Source organism: Pteronotus mesoamericanus, unplaced genomic scaffold (assembly GCF_021234165.1).
Source record: "Pteronotus mesoamericanus isolate MK-2021 breed Mesoamerican mustached bat unplaced genomic scaffold, CSHL_Meso_final contig_173, whole genome shotgun sequence".
Taxonomy (NCBI): Eukaryota; Metazoa; Chordata; class Mammalia; order Chiroptera; family Mormoopidae; genus Pteronotus; species Pteronotus mesoamericanus.
In genome coordinates, this window is record NW_026555072.1 from 5,016,163 (window position 1) to 5,032,092 (window position 15,930).

At 41.3% G+C, this 15,930-nt stretch overlaps 1 protein-coding gene and 2 pseudogenes across 1 annotated transcript; 2 read left to right on the forward strand and 1 right to left on the reverse strand.

Annotated features, from left to right (window-relative positions):
* Positions 1 to 5,849: 5,849 nt before the first annotated feature.
* Positions 5,850 to 12,473, reverse strand: DUSP21 (dual specificity phosphatase 21). Its single transcript, XM_054566391.1, has 3 exons — positions 12,426 to 12,473; positions 8,721 to 8,789; positions 5,850 to 6,634 (listed from the first exon to the last, which is right to left on the reverse strand). The coding sequence occupies exon 3, from the start codon at positions 6,536 to 6,538 to the stop codon at positions 5,966 to 5,968; it is 573 nt and encodes a 190-aa protein (XP_054422366.1). The 5' UTR covers positions 6,539 to 6,634; positions 8,721 to 8,789; positions 12,426 to 12,473; the 3' UTR covers positions 5,850 to 5,965.
* On the forward strand, positions 8,356 to 8,922 carry LOC129065148 (60S ribosomal protein L18-like; annotated as a pseudogene).
* Positions 12,474 to 13,347: 874 nt separating the features above from the next.
* Positions 13,348 to 15,476, forward strand: LOC129065149 (polyadenylate-binding protein 4-like; annotated as a pseudogene).
* The last annotated feature ends 454 nt before the right edge of the window (positions 15,477 to 15,930 follow it).

Below are 15,930 nucleotides of genomic sequence, written 5' to 3' on the forward strand. Positions count from 1 at the left end.
CTGCCAGTTACCAGTTGCCCATAGTCCTGGCCTTCTGAGTCATCCAAATAATTTCTGTGGAGGAATGTTCAAGCTTCATGCAAAATTTGATGCAGATTCATTGCTCTACTCGCTCAGTCTTTTTGAATGTGATATCCACACAGTGCACATGTTCACTGAACAGTGTCTACCACTCCCACTGACTAATACAGTGAAGTCTCATTGTTCATGCGTGTGCATTCCAGTCCACTCTCCTTCGCTGCCAGGTTACATCATTATATCAATGTTGTGCAACCTATTCTCCTTATATTAACAATGGTTGGACTTTTTCCAGACAGACTTTTTTATATATATTTATATATATATTTATATATTATATATATAAAATGTGTATTCTATTTTTGTTTTTTCAGTTCTCCTATACCTGGTTAAACAGCTCATTATATTTACTCTGATAAAATAACTATTGTGGTTTTTGTTTTCCTGATTCAACCTTGACTAATATACAAGAAAACAGTAATTCCAGTCAGAATCTTAATGAGAATTTTAAAAAATCCTGTGATGACTATTAAAATGGTTCATTCAGAAAAAAAAGAAAGAATTAATAACAAAAAAAGGCTCTGAAAAAGAAGCATAATTGCAGGGGCAATAGTGGGGTGTGGGGGGGATGTCATTGTTCAACCAAATATGACAGCCAAATGAAACTACCAGTTTTAAGGACTGTGGTACTGGCACAGGAAAAGAGACAAAGACATTGCAACAAACCAGAAGGAAAAAAGCAAACACAAATATTTACGGTGATTTTGCAACATCTCAAAATTACTTTTAAAAATTAATTAAGTCCAATTTATACCACATACCAGTTAGCTTGGGATACATTTAAGAATTATATGTTCCACAAGGTAATAATTGATTGAGGCAAGGATTGTTAATGAATGCTAATTCCATTGGATGAAATAAACAGGATATTCACATGGTAGGAAAGTATCACCCCTCATATTACTTACAAATTATAAAGGCTGGTATCTGGTGGTCCCTACTTTAGCTAAGTGATTAAACTTAGCATCACTGCTAATGGAATAAAGAGACATTTGTGTCTCTTAATGTGATGTGACATGACATCACTTCTGAAGAATTCTAGCAAAAAATATTTAACCCAAATCTATTCAAACCTCTAGACCTAACTTCCAGTTTAATGAAAATGAAGGTGATAAAGGAACCAGCATGAGAAAATAATTAGACAAATCCAGAATGCTGGACATTATACCACAAAATTGTTCTGGACTCACGAAAAAGACAATGTAAGAGAGAAAAAAAGAGCAGAGGCATCATTCTAGATTAAAAGAAACACAATAATGAAATACAATGTGTGACCTTGATTGGATCCTGTTTGGGAAATAAAAAACTATAAAAGACATTTTGAGCATAAGTGGAAAAATTCTTATAATGAGGGTGTTATTGTTAATTAATTGACTTATACTTGATAATGATATCATATGTAGGAGAATATCTTTATTCTAAGGTGATGTAATTTGAAATATTCAAGGGTGAAGTGTCATGACACCTGCAACTTACTTTCAAATGAGTCGGGGAAAAAAAACGTATTACTTTGAGAGAGAGAGAGAGAGAGAGACAGAAAGCAAATACGACAAAAGGCTAACAATAGATTAACCTAAGTGGAGCCAATATAGGTGCTAATCGTGCTATATTCTTTTAACTTTCTGGATGCTTGAAAATTTTCAAATTAAAAAATTGGGAGAAAAGTTTAAAAGTGAAAAAATATAAACCAGAAGAAAATAATAGTTAACATTTTTATGATTATGCAACGGAGAAAAGCTTTAAAGTGTTATTTAGAAGTAAAAATCATTCAGTTAAAGACTAATAGATTTAATAATAAAAGGTTAAACTTTTGAATTGTAAGCAAACACCATAAAAAATGGCAGATGATAAAGTGGAGAAAATATATGCAACATATTTGACAGGAAATATTGAGTGCTTATCCTTATTCTTTATTTCAGCTCTTACAACTGAAAAAACAAATAAAAGATTTACAGTGGTAGAAAACTCTACAGGCATGAATAGATAATTCAAAAAAGAGAAAAACATAATAAAATATGGAATACGTACTATTAACAACTTGTTGATGTTTCTCAGCCTTCATCAGAGTCATCTGAGATACTTGTTAAAAATGGAGCTTCCTGGACTTTACCCGTTACCTACTGAACCTAAATTTCTGGTGGTGAGGCCCAGGTCTCTGTATAATAAAATCTCCCTAGACGATTTAGATGTATGTAACAGTGGAAAATTGAAGAGTGGGAAATTGTAATCCACCCCACCATTCTTTGACATTGTTTCTGTAAGTGCTGACTCTGACTAATATGCAGCTTGTAGATGAACAGCATGTTTATATAAGAATCCTAGGAATTAGCTTCGAAAGATACAGACTCCGACCCTCAGGCACCTCATCTCTGGGAAATTTGCTGACCTTCAATAGTGGAGCCAGGATGAAGTAAAATCAGGAGGACATGAAGCCAGGATGACTACACCAGGATGATGCACACTGGACCGTCATTTGTCAGATCAGTATGGACTGTGCTTGTCTGCACATGGAGAATTTTTCAACCCCCTTCCTTGATTTGTTTGTTCTGTTCCCCTCTCCCTCCTTATGAAAAACTGCTGCCTCCACTGAGAGGTGGAGGTGGGCTTTGAGACATGAGTCCCCCATCTTCCAGATGTACATCATGTGAATAAACCACTTTCCTTTACATCAGCACCTGCCTCTCAAATGTTGGCTTTCATAGCGACAGGCAGCCAGACCTGTATTTGCTTATGTGTACACCATTTGAGAATTAAGGGTATGACTTAAAATTTTCCTTCTTTCAATCTGCTTACATACTTTTGTTTCAAAAGAAATGCATGAAAACAGAGCCCAGTCTTAATGTTACCTCTTCATGCTTATGCTGAGTACAAATTCCTTAGGCAAATTCCTTAACCTCTTGGAACCTCTGTTTTCTCATGTGAGTAATAACTTCCTTGGAGGACTATTGTAAGGACTAGAGACACTGTAAAGTGTCTGATGCCCTGGTTGGTGTGGCTCAGTTTGTTAGAGCATTGTCCCATAACCGAAGAGTTGCAGGTTTGATTCCCAGTCAGGGCACATACCTCGGTTGTGGGTTTAATCCTGACCAGGTGCATACAGGGGGCAACCGATTGATGTTTCTCTCCCTTCCTCTCTCCAAAAGGAAAAAAAAAAAACTTAAAAAAAAGTGTCTGATATTGTAACTTCCTAATAAATGGCGATTATTATTTTTCATTTTAATTCATATTTTACTTTTAAACAGCTACAATTCTTTTTTTCCAAGTGTGTGTGGTAGGGAGGAAATTTTCCTCTATCCTCAAGATTCTTTTTGCTAGTCTAATAACCAAATAGACATGAGACAGATTAGCAAGATAAAATAACCAAATTTAATACATACATATGTATCAGAACCCCACATATATGAGTCAGAGACCTCATATGCATAAGCAATTTAGATACAGAAATGGAACATGGGTATATAAGACATTCTGAGCTAGGGATGAGAGGTAAGATGCCTTGGGGGCCTCAAAAAGTCATTGCAGAATGATAAAAAGAGCAGATGTTTAGTAATTAGAATTTTGCCCTGCCCATATAGGTGGATCAAAAGAGGTTATCTCTGATAATCTGTTATTATGGGAAAGGCCCCTAATTCAGGTTCTAGGTAGTTAAGGGAGGGGCAGAAATTTCTCTTGAGTCTGAAGCTAAAATCTTTAGCTGAAAATAATCTGTGTACTACAGAAGCCCATTTGAGGGTGGCTCGTTCTGAACCCCCACACCGGTGACATAATCCTTTTTTTCTCTGTGTGTTTGTGTCTCTGTTTGTTGTAACACTTTATGCATACTTGACAAAAACTGGGAACAACTCTGTTATGGGCTGAAATGTATGATGCCAAAATATGAAGTCTTAGCCTCCAGAACCTCAGAATGCAGACTTATTTGGAAATAGGGTTGTTGCAGATGTAATTGGTTGAGATGAAGTCATATTGAAGTAGATGAGGTCATACTGAACACCTAATATGACTGGTGTCCTCATAAAAGAGGGAAACTTGAACACAGATATGTACAGAGGGAAGACAGTTGTGAAGGCATGCTATAGAAGATGGCCATGTGATCACAGAGATGCGTCTGAAAGCCAAGGAACACCAAAGATTGTTAGCAATCACCAGAAACCAGGAGGGACAAGAAAAGATTTTTCATCTGGGTTTCTGCCAGAAAGGCTGCTTTGTGAGGGCTCTGCCAACACCAGCCCATGTGTTCTGCGAGACTGTTTTTCTACCTATAAAAAAGGAGGGAATCTATCTAGAGCAGTGGTTTTCATAGCCCACCCATACCCCCAATTACCTCCTTGAGCTTTCCTTTTGTGGAATTGGAGGTGGGGGGTGGGCTTGGAGCAAAAGGGAATTCAGACATCACGGGGCTGTGGACTCACAGATCTGTGTTAACTGAACTGGTTGTGCTCTTGTCTCATGTGTTTTTTTTTTCTTTTTATCTAAAATGACCTGGATTAGAATGGCTGTTCCCAGCAAGCGCCAGGGACCTGGGGAATTTAAATAGTTCTGGATTCCACAGCCTACTTCTGGGGACCACTCACTTGTCCCTTTGGCAAATTCCTCCACGGATCATAGTGGATCTTAGGACACTGGCTCTTAATGGTCAGCGATTCTAAACAAGGCCTTTGGTGGTGGTGGTGGGGTAGTGGCTGGAATTGTGCTTCTTGCTTCTTGCTTGTACATAGATTAAACACAGTGACACAATGGGAACTCTGAAAAGGCTCTATATCTAGGCTTCCTTTAAGGCAGAATACTAAGGAAACTTAAACCATTTGTTTCTACAGACAGTGAATTTTTGGAAGAGCACTTTGTAGATAACAAGAGCTGTGCCTAGATGGGGAAAATGTCATTGTGCATATGAATGTGCTGACCCCCACCCAGCAGGGCCAATGAGTATCATTAATAACAAGAGCTGCCCTTTACTCGAAGCATGGAACCATTCATTTGCTAGGTCTCATGCTAAGGAATCTAAAACTTACAACCAACCTGTGAGAAATGGGCTATCACTGCTTTGACAGGTGAGGAAACAGGCCCTCAGAGCCCCCAGGTCACAATGGGAGGAGGTATCAGAGATGTCAAGACTGTGTCCTAGCCAGCAGCTCCAGCCTTCCAAGTCAAAGCCCATAAGAGAAACCCCTGAGGCCTGGTGTCAGGCCTGTTCTTTCAGCACTTGCCCTGGAGAAGGGCATTAATGTCCTTTTTCACAAAGGCTGGTTGGAGTTGCCAAGGGTACCTTAAGGCCTTGGCATCTAGTACAGTACTTGAAAAAACATTTTAAAACTTTATATAGTGGAATGGTTTTTTTGAAAACTATTTTATATGTAAATACAATCTAGAAAATCAGAGTTGGGCCACTGTGGTTGAAGGTAAGGGCAGGCTGGCCTGATATTTCCCCAAAGCCCCCAGGTCTACCAGAGTACCCCATGGCGGCCACTTATCTAGTAGGTTGGCTCTTATATCATGCAGGGGGTGTCCTGATGTCTAAGGCTCTGGTTTTGGGGTGGAAAGAACCAGACGGGATTCTGGGGGGTTCACTCTTGGATTAGGCAGCATGGGGCAGGACCCAGATGCAGGCCCATCTGAGCTGAGCACTGCCTTCCCCACCCTCCTCTCTGGCTAGGCCCCAGCAGCCATAACCAGCTGCATATAGGATAAGAAATACTATCACCATCTTGCACTAAATGGATTTTATTCTTTAAAGATAAAGCTCAGTAAGCTAAAAATTCCAACAGCCCTCCCTTTTTGCTTGCCCTTCTAAAAGGCATTGGGTTTTCTTTACTGATTCAAGTTCAGAGATCATGTTCGATGTTGGTATAGGATCAATAGCAGATGTGAGGGGCTGACTAGCCAGGATGACTTACATTGGCATCATCAAATGGAGTTCCTTCTGGTAGATGTCTGGGATCATACCCACTGGAGAATTGATCATCCGTATGGTGTTTTTGGTAAATAGCTTGAATTCATAATGAATAAGTTGATCCCAAAAGCCGTTATTGGGTCGGATGATGGGGCGGCATAACTTGGTCCATTCATGGGCGTCCAGCAGCGACATGGTGTGGTACTTCATAAGGAAGGCCATGCAGACAGCGGCAGAGCGGCTCACGCCAGCAGCGCAGTGCAGCAATGTGCGGCCCTGTTTCATTTCCACACTGTGGATATGATCAGCTATGGGGTCAAAAAAATCGTAGAGACGTGCGCTGGGAGAGTCGGCCACCGGTACCTTTAGGTATTGGATGTCCTCAAAATACGTGTTGACTACCTCCTCTGAAACATTGATGACAGTAGTGATGTGGTGGCTGGACAACATGAGTCTGTTGTTAGCTGTCACAGCATTACTTATATACAGGCTTCGGGTTATCTGGGAGAGGCCATGGACCCCTGAGGGCTGTGGGACAGGCTCAGTAGGGAAGGAACTCGATGGTGTTGTCATCAGGTGGCAGGGCAGCTGTATCCTTGGGCCAGTTTCAGGGCACCACTCCCACTGGTGTGCAGGAAACTGCAGTGTGGCAAAGCTTATGATGGGGGTCTGAGAGACAGTAGACAAGGCACTGGTCATTACTCTTTCCTGCCTCTAGTGTCACAATCCCACTGGTTTCCATGGCAATATCAGCTTGCCACAGGGAGTAGTTGGCCAAGATCTGTAGAGAAACTCCAGATCTTTTCTTATCTTTCTCTACAGTCATTTATTTTCCAAGCCCTAATTATTTTTTAATTTCATATTTAAATTACAGTTGACATTCAATATCAGCCCTAATTCTTATCTGTCTTGACATTTTAAAATGTTTTGTAACCAGATATGTATTTTATGTTTCAATTATAGGACCACACTGAACACATTATCTATGAATGCTTCTTTATTTTGTTGGTGTTGCAGAGCAGGGATTATACTTTTTCTTCAAAGTAGCAGTATCATATTTTAAGTTGGGGAACAGTCTTTGGCTCATGTGATATGCTAATCTCTATAAACCTGCAGTAAGATATGGGTTTGGCTGGGCTTGGTGGGCTGGCCTGATACATCTTTGTTGATTGTAGCCATGGAATTATGCTCCTACTTACAAACACATCAGGACTGGCTTTAAGGGAACATTGCTAGCTGGTAATATATAGTACTTTATCTATGGTGAAGTTGGCCTGTGGTGGACAGTTGTGATTAATTTAGCTGTGTCACAGTCCATTTGTGTATATGGCCCAAATGATTTATCACTTGAGTTTACTTTTTTACCTGAAACAACAGCTCATATTGTCTTGCCTACTTTCTTGAAAAAGAATGCCCATATGCCTTGTAAACTCTAAGTCATTCTGACCACCACTGACAGTCTCTCCCAGTAATGTTAAAATTTCTGGAACAAGTCAATGCTACATCATAATTGGGCCAAAATAGATTTTAAAAATGTTACCTGAGATTTACGTTTCCCCTCAGTTAAGATTTTTGTAGAATTTGACTAAAGATTCAAAAGAACTGCAGCCTAAAACAAATTGTTTCACAGAGTAGCTAATAGACATATTATTTCACACTCATGCCTAGTCATTTTCGGTTGAATGCAAAGGTATACTGTGACTATGAGCAAGGATGACATACATGTTAGCTTGTTTGTAAATTATCAAGTAAATGATAACCTTAAAAGACAACACTTCTTTTTCTCAATTGTCATAATCAGATTATTTCACATTCCTTGAATTGTCATTCCCCACAAATCTATCTGGAAGAAAACAAAACACAAATACTAAATAAATAGAAAATTGTCTATTGGGGAAAGCTCAATTGAGCTAAAATTATTTAAAAGGGTTTAACCTAACATTTGAAATATGGCATCCTGAGAAGCTTTGTACTCTATGGACTAATGTGCAACCCCTTAAAAAAGTTTTAGAGTCTAGTTATTTAAAAAATATATGCTTCTCAAACTTTAAAAATGTAGTAAGATTAACCAAAATAATTTCAAATACCGTTCCCAAAGACAAACATCACTTGTATTAAATAGATGCATTTTAAAATCTCCAGTCAACATTTTGTGATATCTTTTTGTTTAAGGGATGTTGGATGTCATAAAGCTCTACAATGTGGCTTTTCCTGCATTTGGAAACAGGTCTCTTTCAGATTCCCACCTGTCTCTGCTTTTCCTTATTATTCAGGGAAGAAGATATGTAAAAGACTTGCCCCCTAAAACACTCTTTTCCTGTCATTTGGAGAAGACCTTGCATGTTGGTCCATTCTCTCTTTCTGGATGTAGTGGAGCAGAAGGTGCCATAATGGGAGTCAACATCTGCCACAACAAAGACTGAAAGGTTCAACACAAGGAGACCAAGAGCCAGGACATCTACCTAAGGCTGTTGGTCAAGCAATACAGGTTTCTGGCCAGATGAATGAACCCCACCTTCACCCAGGTGATGCTGAAGAGGTTGTTTGTGAGTCACACCAACCAGCTGCCTCTGTCCCTTTTTTAGATGATCAGGAAGATGAAGCTTCCTGGCAGCTAGGGCAAAACTGCTGTGGTTGTAGGGACTATAACTGATGACCTGCATGTTCAGGAGGTGCCCAAACTGAAGATGTGTGCACTTCATGTGAGCAGCCACTCCTGGAGCTGCATCCTCAAGGCTGGGTGCAAGATCCTTACCTTCGACCAGCTGGTCCTGGACTCCCCCAAAGGCTGTGGCACTGTCTTGCTTTCTGGTCCTTGCAAGGGCTGAGAGGAATAGAGGCATTTCAGCAAAGGCCCAGGAACCCCTCACATCCACATTGAACCGTACCTATGCTCTAACAGCTGGAAGTTTGAGCACACAAGAGGCCAATGGGCCATACGTGGCTACAAAAACTAACCCTAGATCCTACCTTGTTATTTAAAAGATTTTGGATGCTGAGAGAAAAAAAGACCTTGCATGTCAAGAATTAGATAATGTTTAGATTTTTCAATTCAGCAGTCAAGGCCTTTTCCAATCTGATCTAAGCCTGCCTTTCAAATCTCATTTATTCATTGATTCACCAAATTTCTATTAAGAATCTAGTGTGTTAGACATTTTCATTTATGTAAATCTTCAGTTCTGACCAAGCAAATCAAATGTCCTTGATAAATACAAAATATACATTCCTGCTTCCATACCTTTGCTCACATCATTCCTTTCACTTTAGAAAACTTTCTCGCTCCTGTCTGCTTACTGAAACCTACACAAGCCTCAAGCCTCAGCCTGATCAATTTAAATAAGCATCCCCTGAGCATCCAGCTTATGTCATGTACAGTTCAAGCACTGTGTACATCCTATACAACACAAAGGCTCAGATATCAAAGAGCTTACAGTTTGATCAGAGAGATAGATAATCATTAAAGAGTCCAGAAGAGAGGATGATTCATTGTTTTATGTGTGTGTTTGAGGAGTGGGGGCAGCAGCAGGATGTTATGAAATGCTACACAGAAAACATGACCCAGAACAAAGCTTTTTGTTCATTTGCTTGTTTTCATTATTTATTCTGTCCACTTTTTTTTCAAGTAAAAGAGAGTTTATTAGTGAAGCAGTGAGACAGAGAGGAGGCTACTCCATTGGCAGAGAAGCTGTCCAAATTTTTGTTTGGAAAAATTTCAAACATAGAGAAAAGCTAGAAGAATAGAACAATGAACACCCCTTTACCCTTCATCTATAATTCCTCTATTGTTAACACTTTATCACCACATTCCCTTTTACTTTCTATTTAGACATACAAACACATATTTGTTTCCTTATTTTCTTTTTGCTGAACCACTGCTTGTTAATTGTAGATATGGCAACACTTTATACCTTCAGTATGCATCTCCTAAGAGCAAGTATAGTACATTCTCCTACATCACCACAATACAATGACCATACTCAGAATATTTAACATTGACCCAACATTATCTAATATATAATCCATATTCAAAACTCACCAATTCTTCCAATAATGTTATCTGTAGCCAATTTCCCCCCACCAACCCCATTCCATTTGACCCAGGATGGAATCAAGGATCACATGTTGCATTTATTTGTCATGCTTCTTTACCATTTTTAATTTGGAAGTTTCCAAGGCTTTTTTTGTTTGTTTTGTTTTCTTTTGGTCTTTCCTGACATTGACATTTTTAAAGAGTTCAGGCCAGTTTTGCATAACATCTTTCAACTGGCAAGAATACTACCAGAATATGTCATTCCCTGTACATTGTATTGGGGACATATGATATCTCTTTGTCTTATTAATGACGGTGATAATTTTGACCACCTGGTTAAAGTAGCATTAGCTAGGTTTCCACATTATTAAAGTAACTTTTCCTCTGTTTAACTCATAAAAAATATATAGGGTGGTACTTTAAGTTTGTGAGAATATTTTTGGATTAGGACTTTGAAGGATGAATAGAACTTTCCCAGGCAGATAAGTAGAGGGAATATTCTAGACAGGAAGAGAAGTACATACAAAGGCACAAAGGTGTGAAATGGTGTCAGGAGAGCAGAGAACAACAACTCCAAATTACTAGAACACAATGAAGCAGGAGTGTGGCAAGTGGAATGGCTAGAGGAGCCAGCAGTGGTGGTCACAGAGAGTCTTGCAGCAGACAATTGGGTTTGATCCTGTAGGCCACGGTGGCACACTAGAGTATTTTATGCAGGGAAATGGCATAACCAGAATGGATTTTTAGGAAGCTCACTTACAGCTATATGAATGGATTTGTGGAGGGACGATGTGGTTGGGAGAAAAGCAAAATTTGAGAGAGTGAGAGCTATCGCAATAGTCTAAGTGAAGTGATACATCTATTGCAGACTCTTTTCTGACATGAAAGCTGGATTAAATCCAAATACAGTTCATGTCCTCAAGTATACACATGGGCCAGGCCACATATGAGAATGGAATATCAATCTTCCTCTGGATCAGTGTCTAGAGAGTTTGGTGTTTTGAGGGTGAACAGTGAAGGCAAGAGGCTGCTGATGTAGGTAATGTGTTTACATTGGAGGGCAGTGGTGGTGACAAAAACCTAAAGGAGTATGGGAGGAGGACACCAGAGAGCTAGTAGCTAAAAGGAATTGCATGCTCTGCTGTCTGATAGATGAATAGGGTGGGTGGTCCCCAGCTGAAGGCCCTAAGGCAGAGGTGGGAGTTGGCTTCCCCAGTATTCGATGCAGCAACAAACCAGCTCTCTAGGACTCTGGGCTCAGTCTAGTCCTTCATTTCTGGATGATGAAAGGAGACAGATGGATATGAATGTGGAAGTCTTTAAATGACACCCTCGAGTCCAGGATACAGATATGAGAAAATTATTGTGACTTGTTTGTTAGAGGGGGAAATAGTTTAGAAAAAAGTAGGTACCTTTTTGTAAAGGTGAAATATATGCCAATGTATATGAGTCATACTTATGTATATATTATATATATTAAAACCTATTTATGAATCCTATTTGTGGAAACATCAGCTATCTAAAGCAGTCCTAGGTATATAGTAAGAATTCAATAAATATCAGATATTATTTAGTATTATATTTTTGTGGTAGGATCAAAGGGGGACTATTCTTTTTGCCTATTTATTTTTCAAACTTTCTAAAATAATTTGTGCTACTTTTAAAATTAGAAAAAATAATCAAAACATATTTAAATGTCATCAACACATTTTTCTGGTCTATAAAATGAGCAAAGATGAAGAACTAATACTCTATGGTGACAGAATTCAGAGAAATGGGTACTCTCTTCCACTGCCAGGGTTGGAGCTGGAGGATAACAACATGGCCCAACAACTGTGGTGGTGAGGATGAAGAGCAATGAAAACCCTCACAGTGATAGTGGTAGGGTAAGGTGCTACAACCAATGTGGAGACCAATTTGGCAATAACCACTAAAGATGAAGACAAACACCCAATTCCCCAGCAATCCCACCCCGGGAGAAACTCTTGCTCATGTATGCAAGAAGATAGTATTTACAAGAATATTTATTGTAATGTTGTTTATAATAGTGAAAAAATGGAGACAATATAAATGTCTCCTAAGAGACCATGGAAATTTGATAGCATAGTCATATTATGAATACCCCATAAAGAGCTTTGAAAACAACTGAACTAGAACTACATGGATAAGGCTCAAACGTATAGTGCTATACAAAAAGAGCAAGTTGCAGGAGAAAATATACAATATAAAAGTTAAAAACAAGTAGAACAGTGCCACACGGCCTATACATTCATATGCATATAGAGTAGGACAAAAGGAGGTTTACAAGTTGTGAGTACACGAAACACAGAGTTTATTGTTTCGTTATTATTAATTATTGTATTACTTTCCATACAAACAACTATAAACCTAATTTGCCCACCCTCTATATAAGAAAAGTTAAAAACTCACATGGCTCTTTCCACCCCTGGTCGCTGCAGCCTCTGCTGCTTTACGGCCCAGCGGCCTGAAGTAAAAAAAGAGATAAAGATTTAAAGAAAAATCCAAAAACGCTTTAAAAATCTCAAGAAAATAAAAAAGGTAAAAGGGAGGGGGAGGGGAGGAGAGAGGAGGGGAGGGGAAGCAAATCCCCCTCAGAGAATCTGGGGTTAAGTCACTTTAGCACGCCTTCGCCAGACTGCGCCCACCGCCACCGCCACCGCCACCAGGCAGTCTCCGTCTGTCTGTCGGTGTGTTGGTGAGCCGCCCCTGTTCCAGCACCTCAGCTCCCGCAGTGGGTCTGCGCCGGGTCGCACCTCCGCGACCCTGCGTCCCGGCAACCCCGCGCCCAGCGCGCCACCACCCCCCGACCCCGCGCGCACCGGGTGTCCGTGCTGCCCTCTGCGGCGCGGCATGGAAGCGGCTGCGTGCTACTTCCCGGGGATCGGCGAGTCGGCTCAGAAAAGTATTTTGTATTCCCCCTTCCCTGACTGCTGTAATCTTAAACCGCCAGGAGTCCGGTGCCTACGTTTATAGAGAAATGCTTGTCCAGGAGGCCGCGTGGGCACCGTTTGGCTGCCTCTTTAAGAATTTTTATAATTTGGAGGAAAATGCCCACTTTAACACGTTTGGTTTTGATTTGGGGCTTCAGACCAGAACAGCTGGAAATTACAAACTCCCAGGGAGGGCCATATTGTTTTTGAGAGCCTTTTGTCTGCGATCTTGCACTCTCCAGCAAGCTGCCCCGAACTCTTTCTCCCCTCCTGTTTCTCAGCTTCACTCTGTCACCTGTGACCCCGCGGCGCTGCCCTGGCTCCGAGAAGAGCCCCTTTGTTCCTTGTGGCCCCTATAAGAAGTCCTCCTGGCAGGGATTGGGGTGATGGGGGCTGGGGAAATGAACGCTGCTGCCACCAGCTACCCCACGGTCTGCCTGTTTGTGGGTGACCTGCACTCGGACGTCACCGAGCCATGCTGTATGCAAACTTAAGTGCTGCGGGGCCTATACTGTCCATCCAGGTCTCCCGCGATTCGATCACCTGCTGTTGCCTGGGTTCTCCCTTCATCAACTTCCAGCAGCCGGCTGACACTGAGCAGGCCTTAGACACCATGAACTTTGATGTGATTAAGGGAAAGCCAATCCACATCATGTGGTCTCACAGGGACCCCTCTTTGAGGAAATTTAGTATAGGAAACGTCTTCATCAAGAACCTGGACAAATCCATAGAAAATAAGGCACTTTGATACTTTTTCTCCTTTTGGAAACATTCTGTCCTGCAAGGTGGTTATGTGACAAGAACAGCTCTAAGAGTTATTCCTTCATTCCCTTTAAGACCCAAGAGGCTGCAGACAAAGCCATGGAGAAGACTGTGGCCTCCTCAAAGACTGCAAAGTGTGGGCACATTCAAGTCTTCAAAAGAGCAAGAGGCCGAGCTTGGAGCCAAAGCCAAGGAATTCACCTATGTGTATATCAAAAACTTTGGGGAAGAGATGGATGATAAGAGTCTGAAAGAGCTGTTCAGTCAGTTTTGTAAGACACTAAGTGTCAAGGTGATGAGAGATCCCAGTGGAAAATCCAAAAGCTTTGGTTTTGTGAGTTATAAAAAACATGAGGATGCCAATAAGGCAGTGGGAGAAATGAATGGAAAAGAAATCATTTTTGTAGGTTGTGCACAGAAGAAAGTAGAATGGCAGGCTAAGTTAAAATGGAAATTTGAACAGATGAAACAAGAGAAAATTAGTAGGTATCAGGGGGTGAATCCCTACATTAAGAACTTGGATGGCACAATTGATGATGAGAAGTTAAGGAAAGAGTTTTCTCCTTTTGGATCCATCAGATCCATCACAAGTGCTAAGGTAATGCTGGAGGAGAGGAGAAACAAAGAATTTAGCTTTGTTTGCTTCTCATCTCCTGAAGAGGCAATCAAAACAGTCACTGAGATGAATGAATGCATTGCAGGCTCCAAGCCACTGTATTCATTCTTGCCCAAAGGAAGGAAAAGCAAAAGGCTCACCTGACTCTGTGCAGTGCATGGCTGGAACAAGAGCATTCCCTGCCAATACCATTTTTTAAAAAGATTTTATTTAGATATTTTTAGACAGAGGGGAAAGGAGGGAGAAAAAAAGGGAGAGAGACATCAATGTGCAAGAGGAACATCACTCAGTTGCCTCTCTCCTGCCCGGAACTGGAGACATGGCTTGCAACCCAGGCATGTACCCTGATTGGAAATTGAACTGGTAACCTTTCAGTCTGCAGGCCAGCACTCAGTCCACTGAGCCACACCAGCCAGGGCCCAATGCCATCTTAAATCAGTTCTAGCTTGCAGCTGGTGGCTATTTTGTGCCAGCAGTTCCACAGGCTCAGGGAAGACCTCCATATTACATACCTAACCAGTTACACAGATGAGACCTAATTCACACTGACAGCAAGGTGGGAGACCCCCAGGCTTCCAGCAAATGCTAAGTCCTGTATGCCAGGCTGGAACTCATAAAACTCCTCACCGCCTGGCTTCAACTGGGTCTCTGTGCCCGGACCTCTTGGCTATGGACTTTGGTGGGGCTGGTGCCTCCCAGTAAGGGCTGACTGATAGCTGCCAGTCTGTAGGTATTCCCACAGCTGTGCAGAATTTAGCATGTCAGGCTGTTGTAGCTGCTTCTACTCCATAGGCTGTCGCACCTTATAAATACGCCTCCAGTGTCCACAGCCCCCACCCTCCCGTACCACCTCTGCAGGCATCCTAGCTGCTTCCATGCTGGCTGCAACTCACCTGGCCCCCACCCCCGCCCCAGGAACAGAAGCAGATGTGGGGAGAATGTTTGTTCTAACTCATCCAAACCATCCATTTGGACCTGGCTGGCAAGATCACAGGAATGCTGCTGGAGGTGGACAACTCTGAGCTGCTGCACATGCAGGAGTCCCCCAAGTCTCTCTGCTCCAAGGTGGATGAAACTGTGGTAGTACTACAGGCTCACCATGCCAAGAAAGAAGCTGCCCAGGTGGGCACTATTGCTGCTGCTACCTCTTAGACAAGGAAAAACTGATTCAAAATCCAAATAACCCCCCAAGGAATTCAGCTCAAGGTTTCAACACTTCCTACCTTGTCCTATGGACCAAGAACCACAAATTGCAAATTTAATAGGTCATTTTGTTTCAAAAGGTAAATTATGAAACACCTAGAATATCTTCAGTATATTTTGTTGATTATGCTATTACAGTTGTCCCATTTTTTCTTCCCTTTATACTCCTCCACCCAGTACCCCCATTCCCTCAGGCAATCCTCCCTCCTTAGTTCATGTCCATGGGTCATACATACAATTTCTTTGGCTTCTCCATTTCCTATACTATTCTTAACCTCCCCTTATTTTGTACCTACCAATTATGCTTATTTCCTGTAGATTCTCCCCTATTCTCCCCACTCACCCTCCCCGCTGATAACCCTCCATTGATCTCCATTTCTGTGATTCTGTTCCTGTTCTAGTT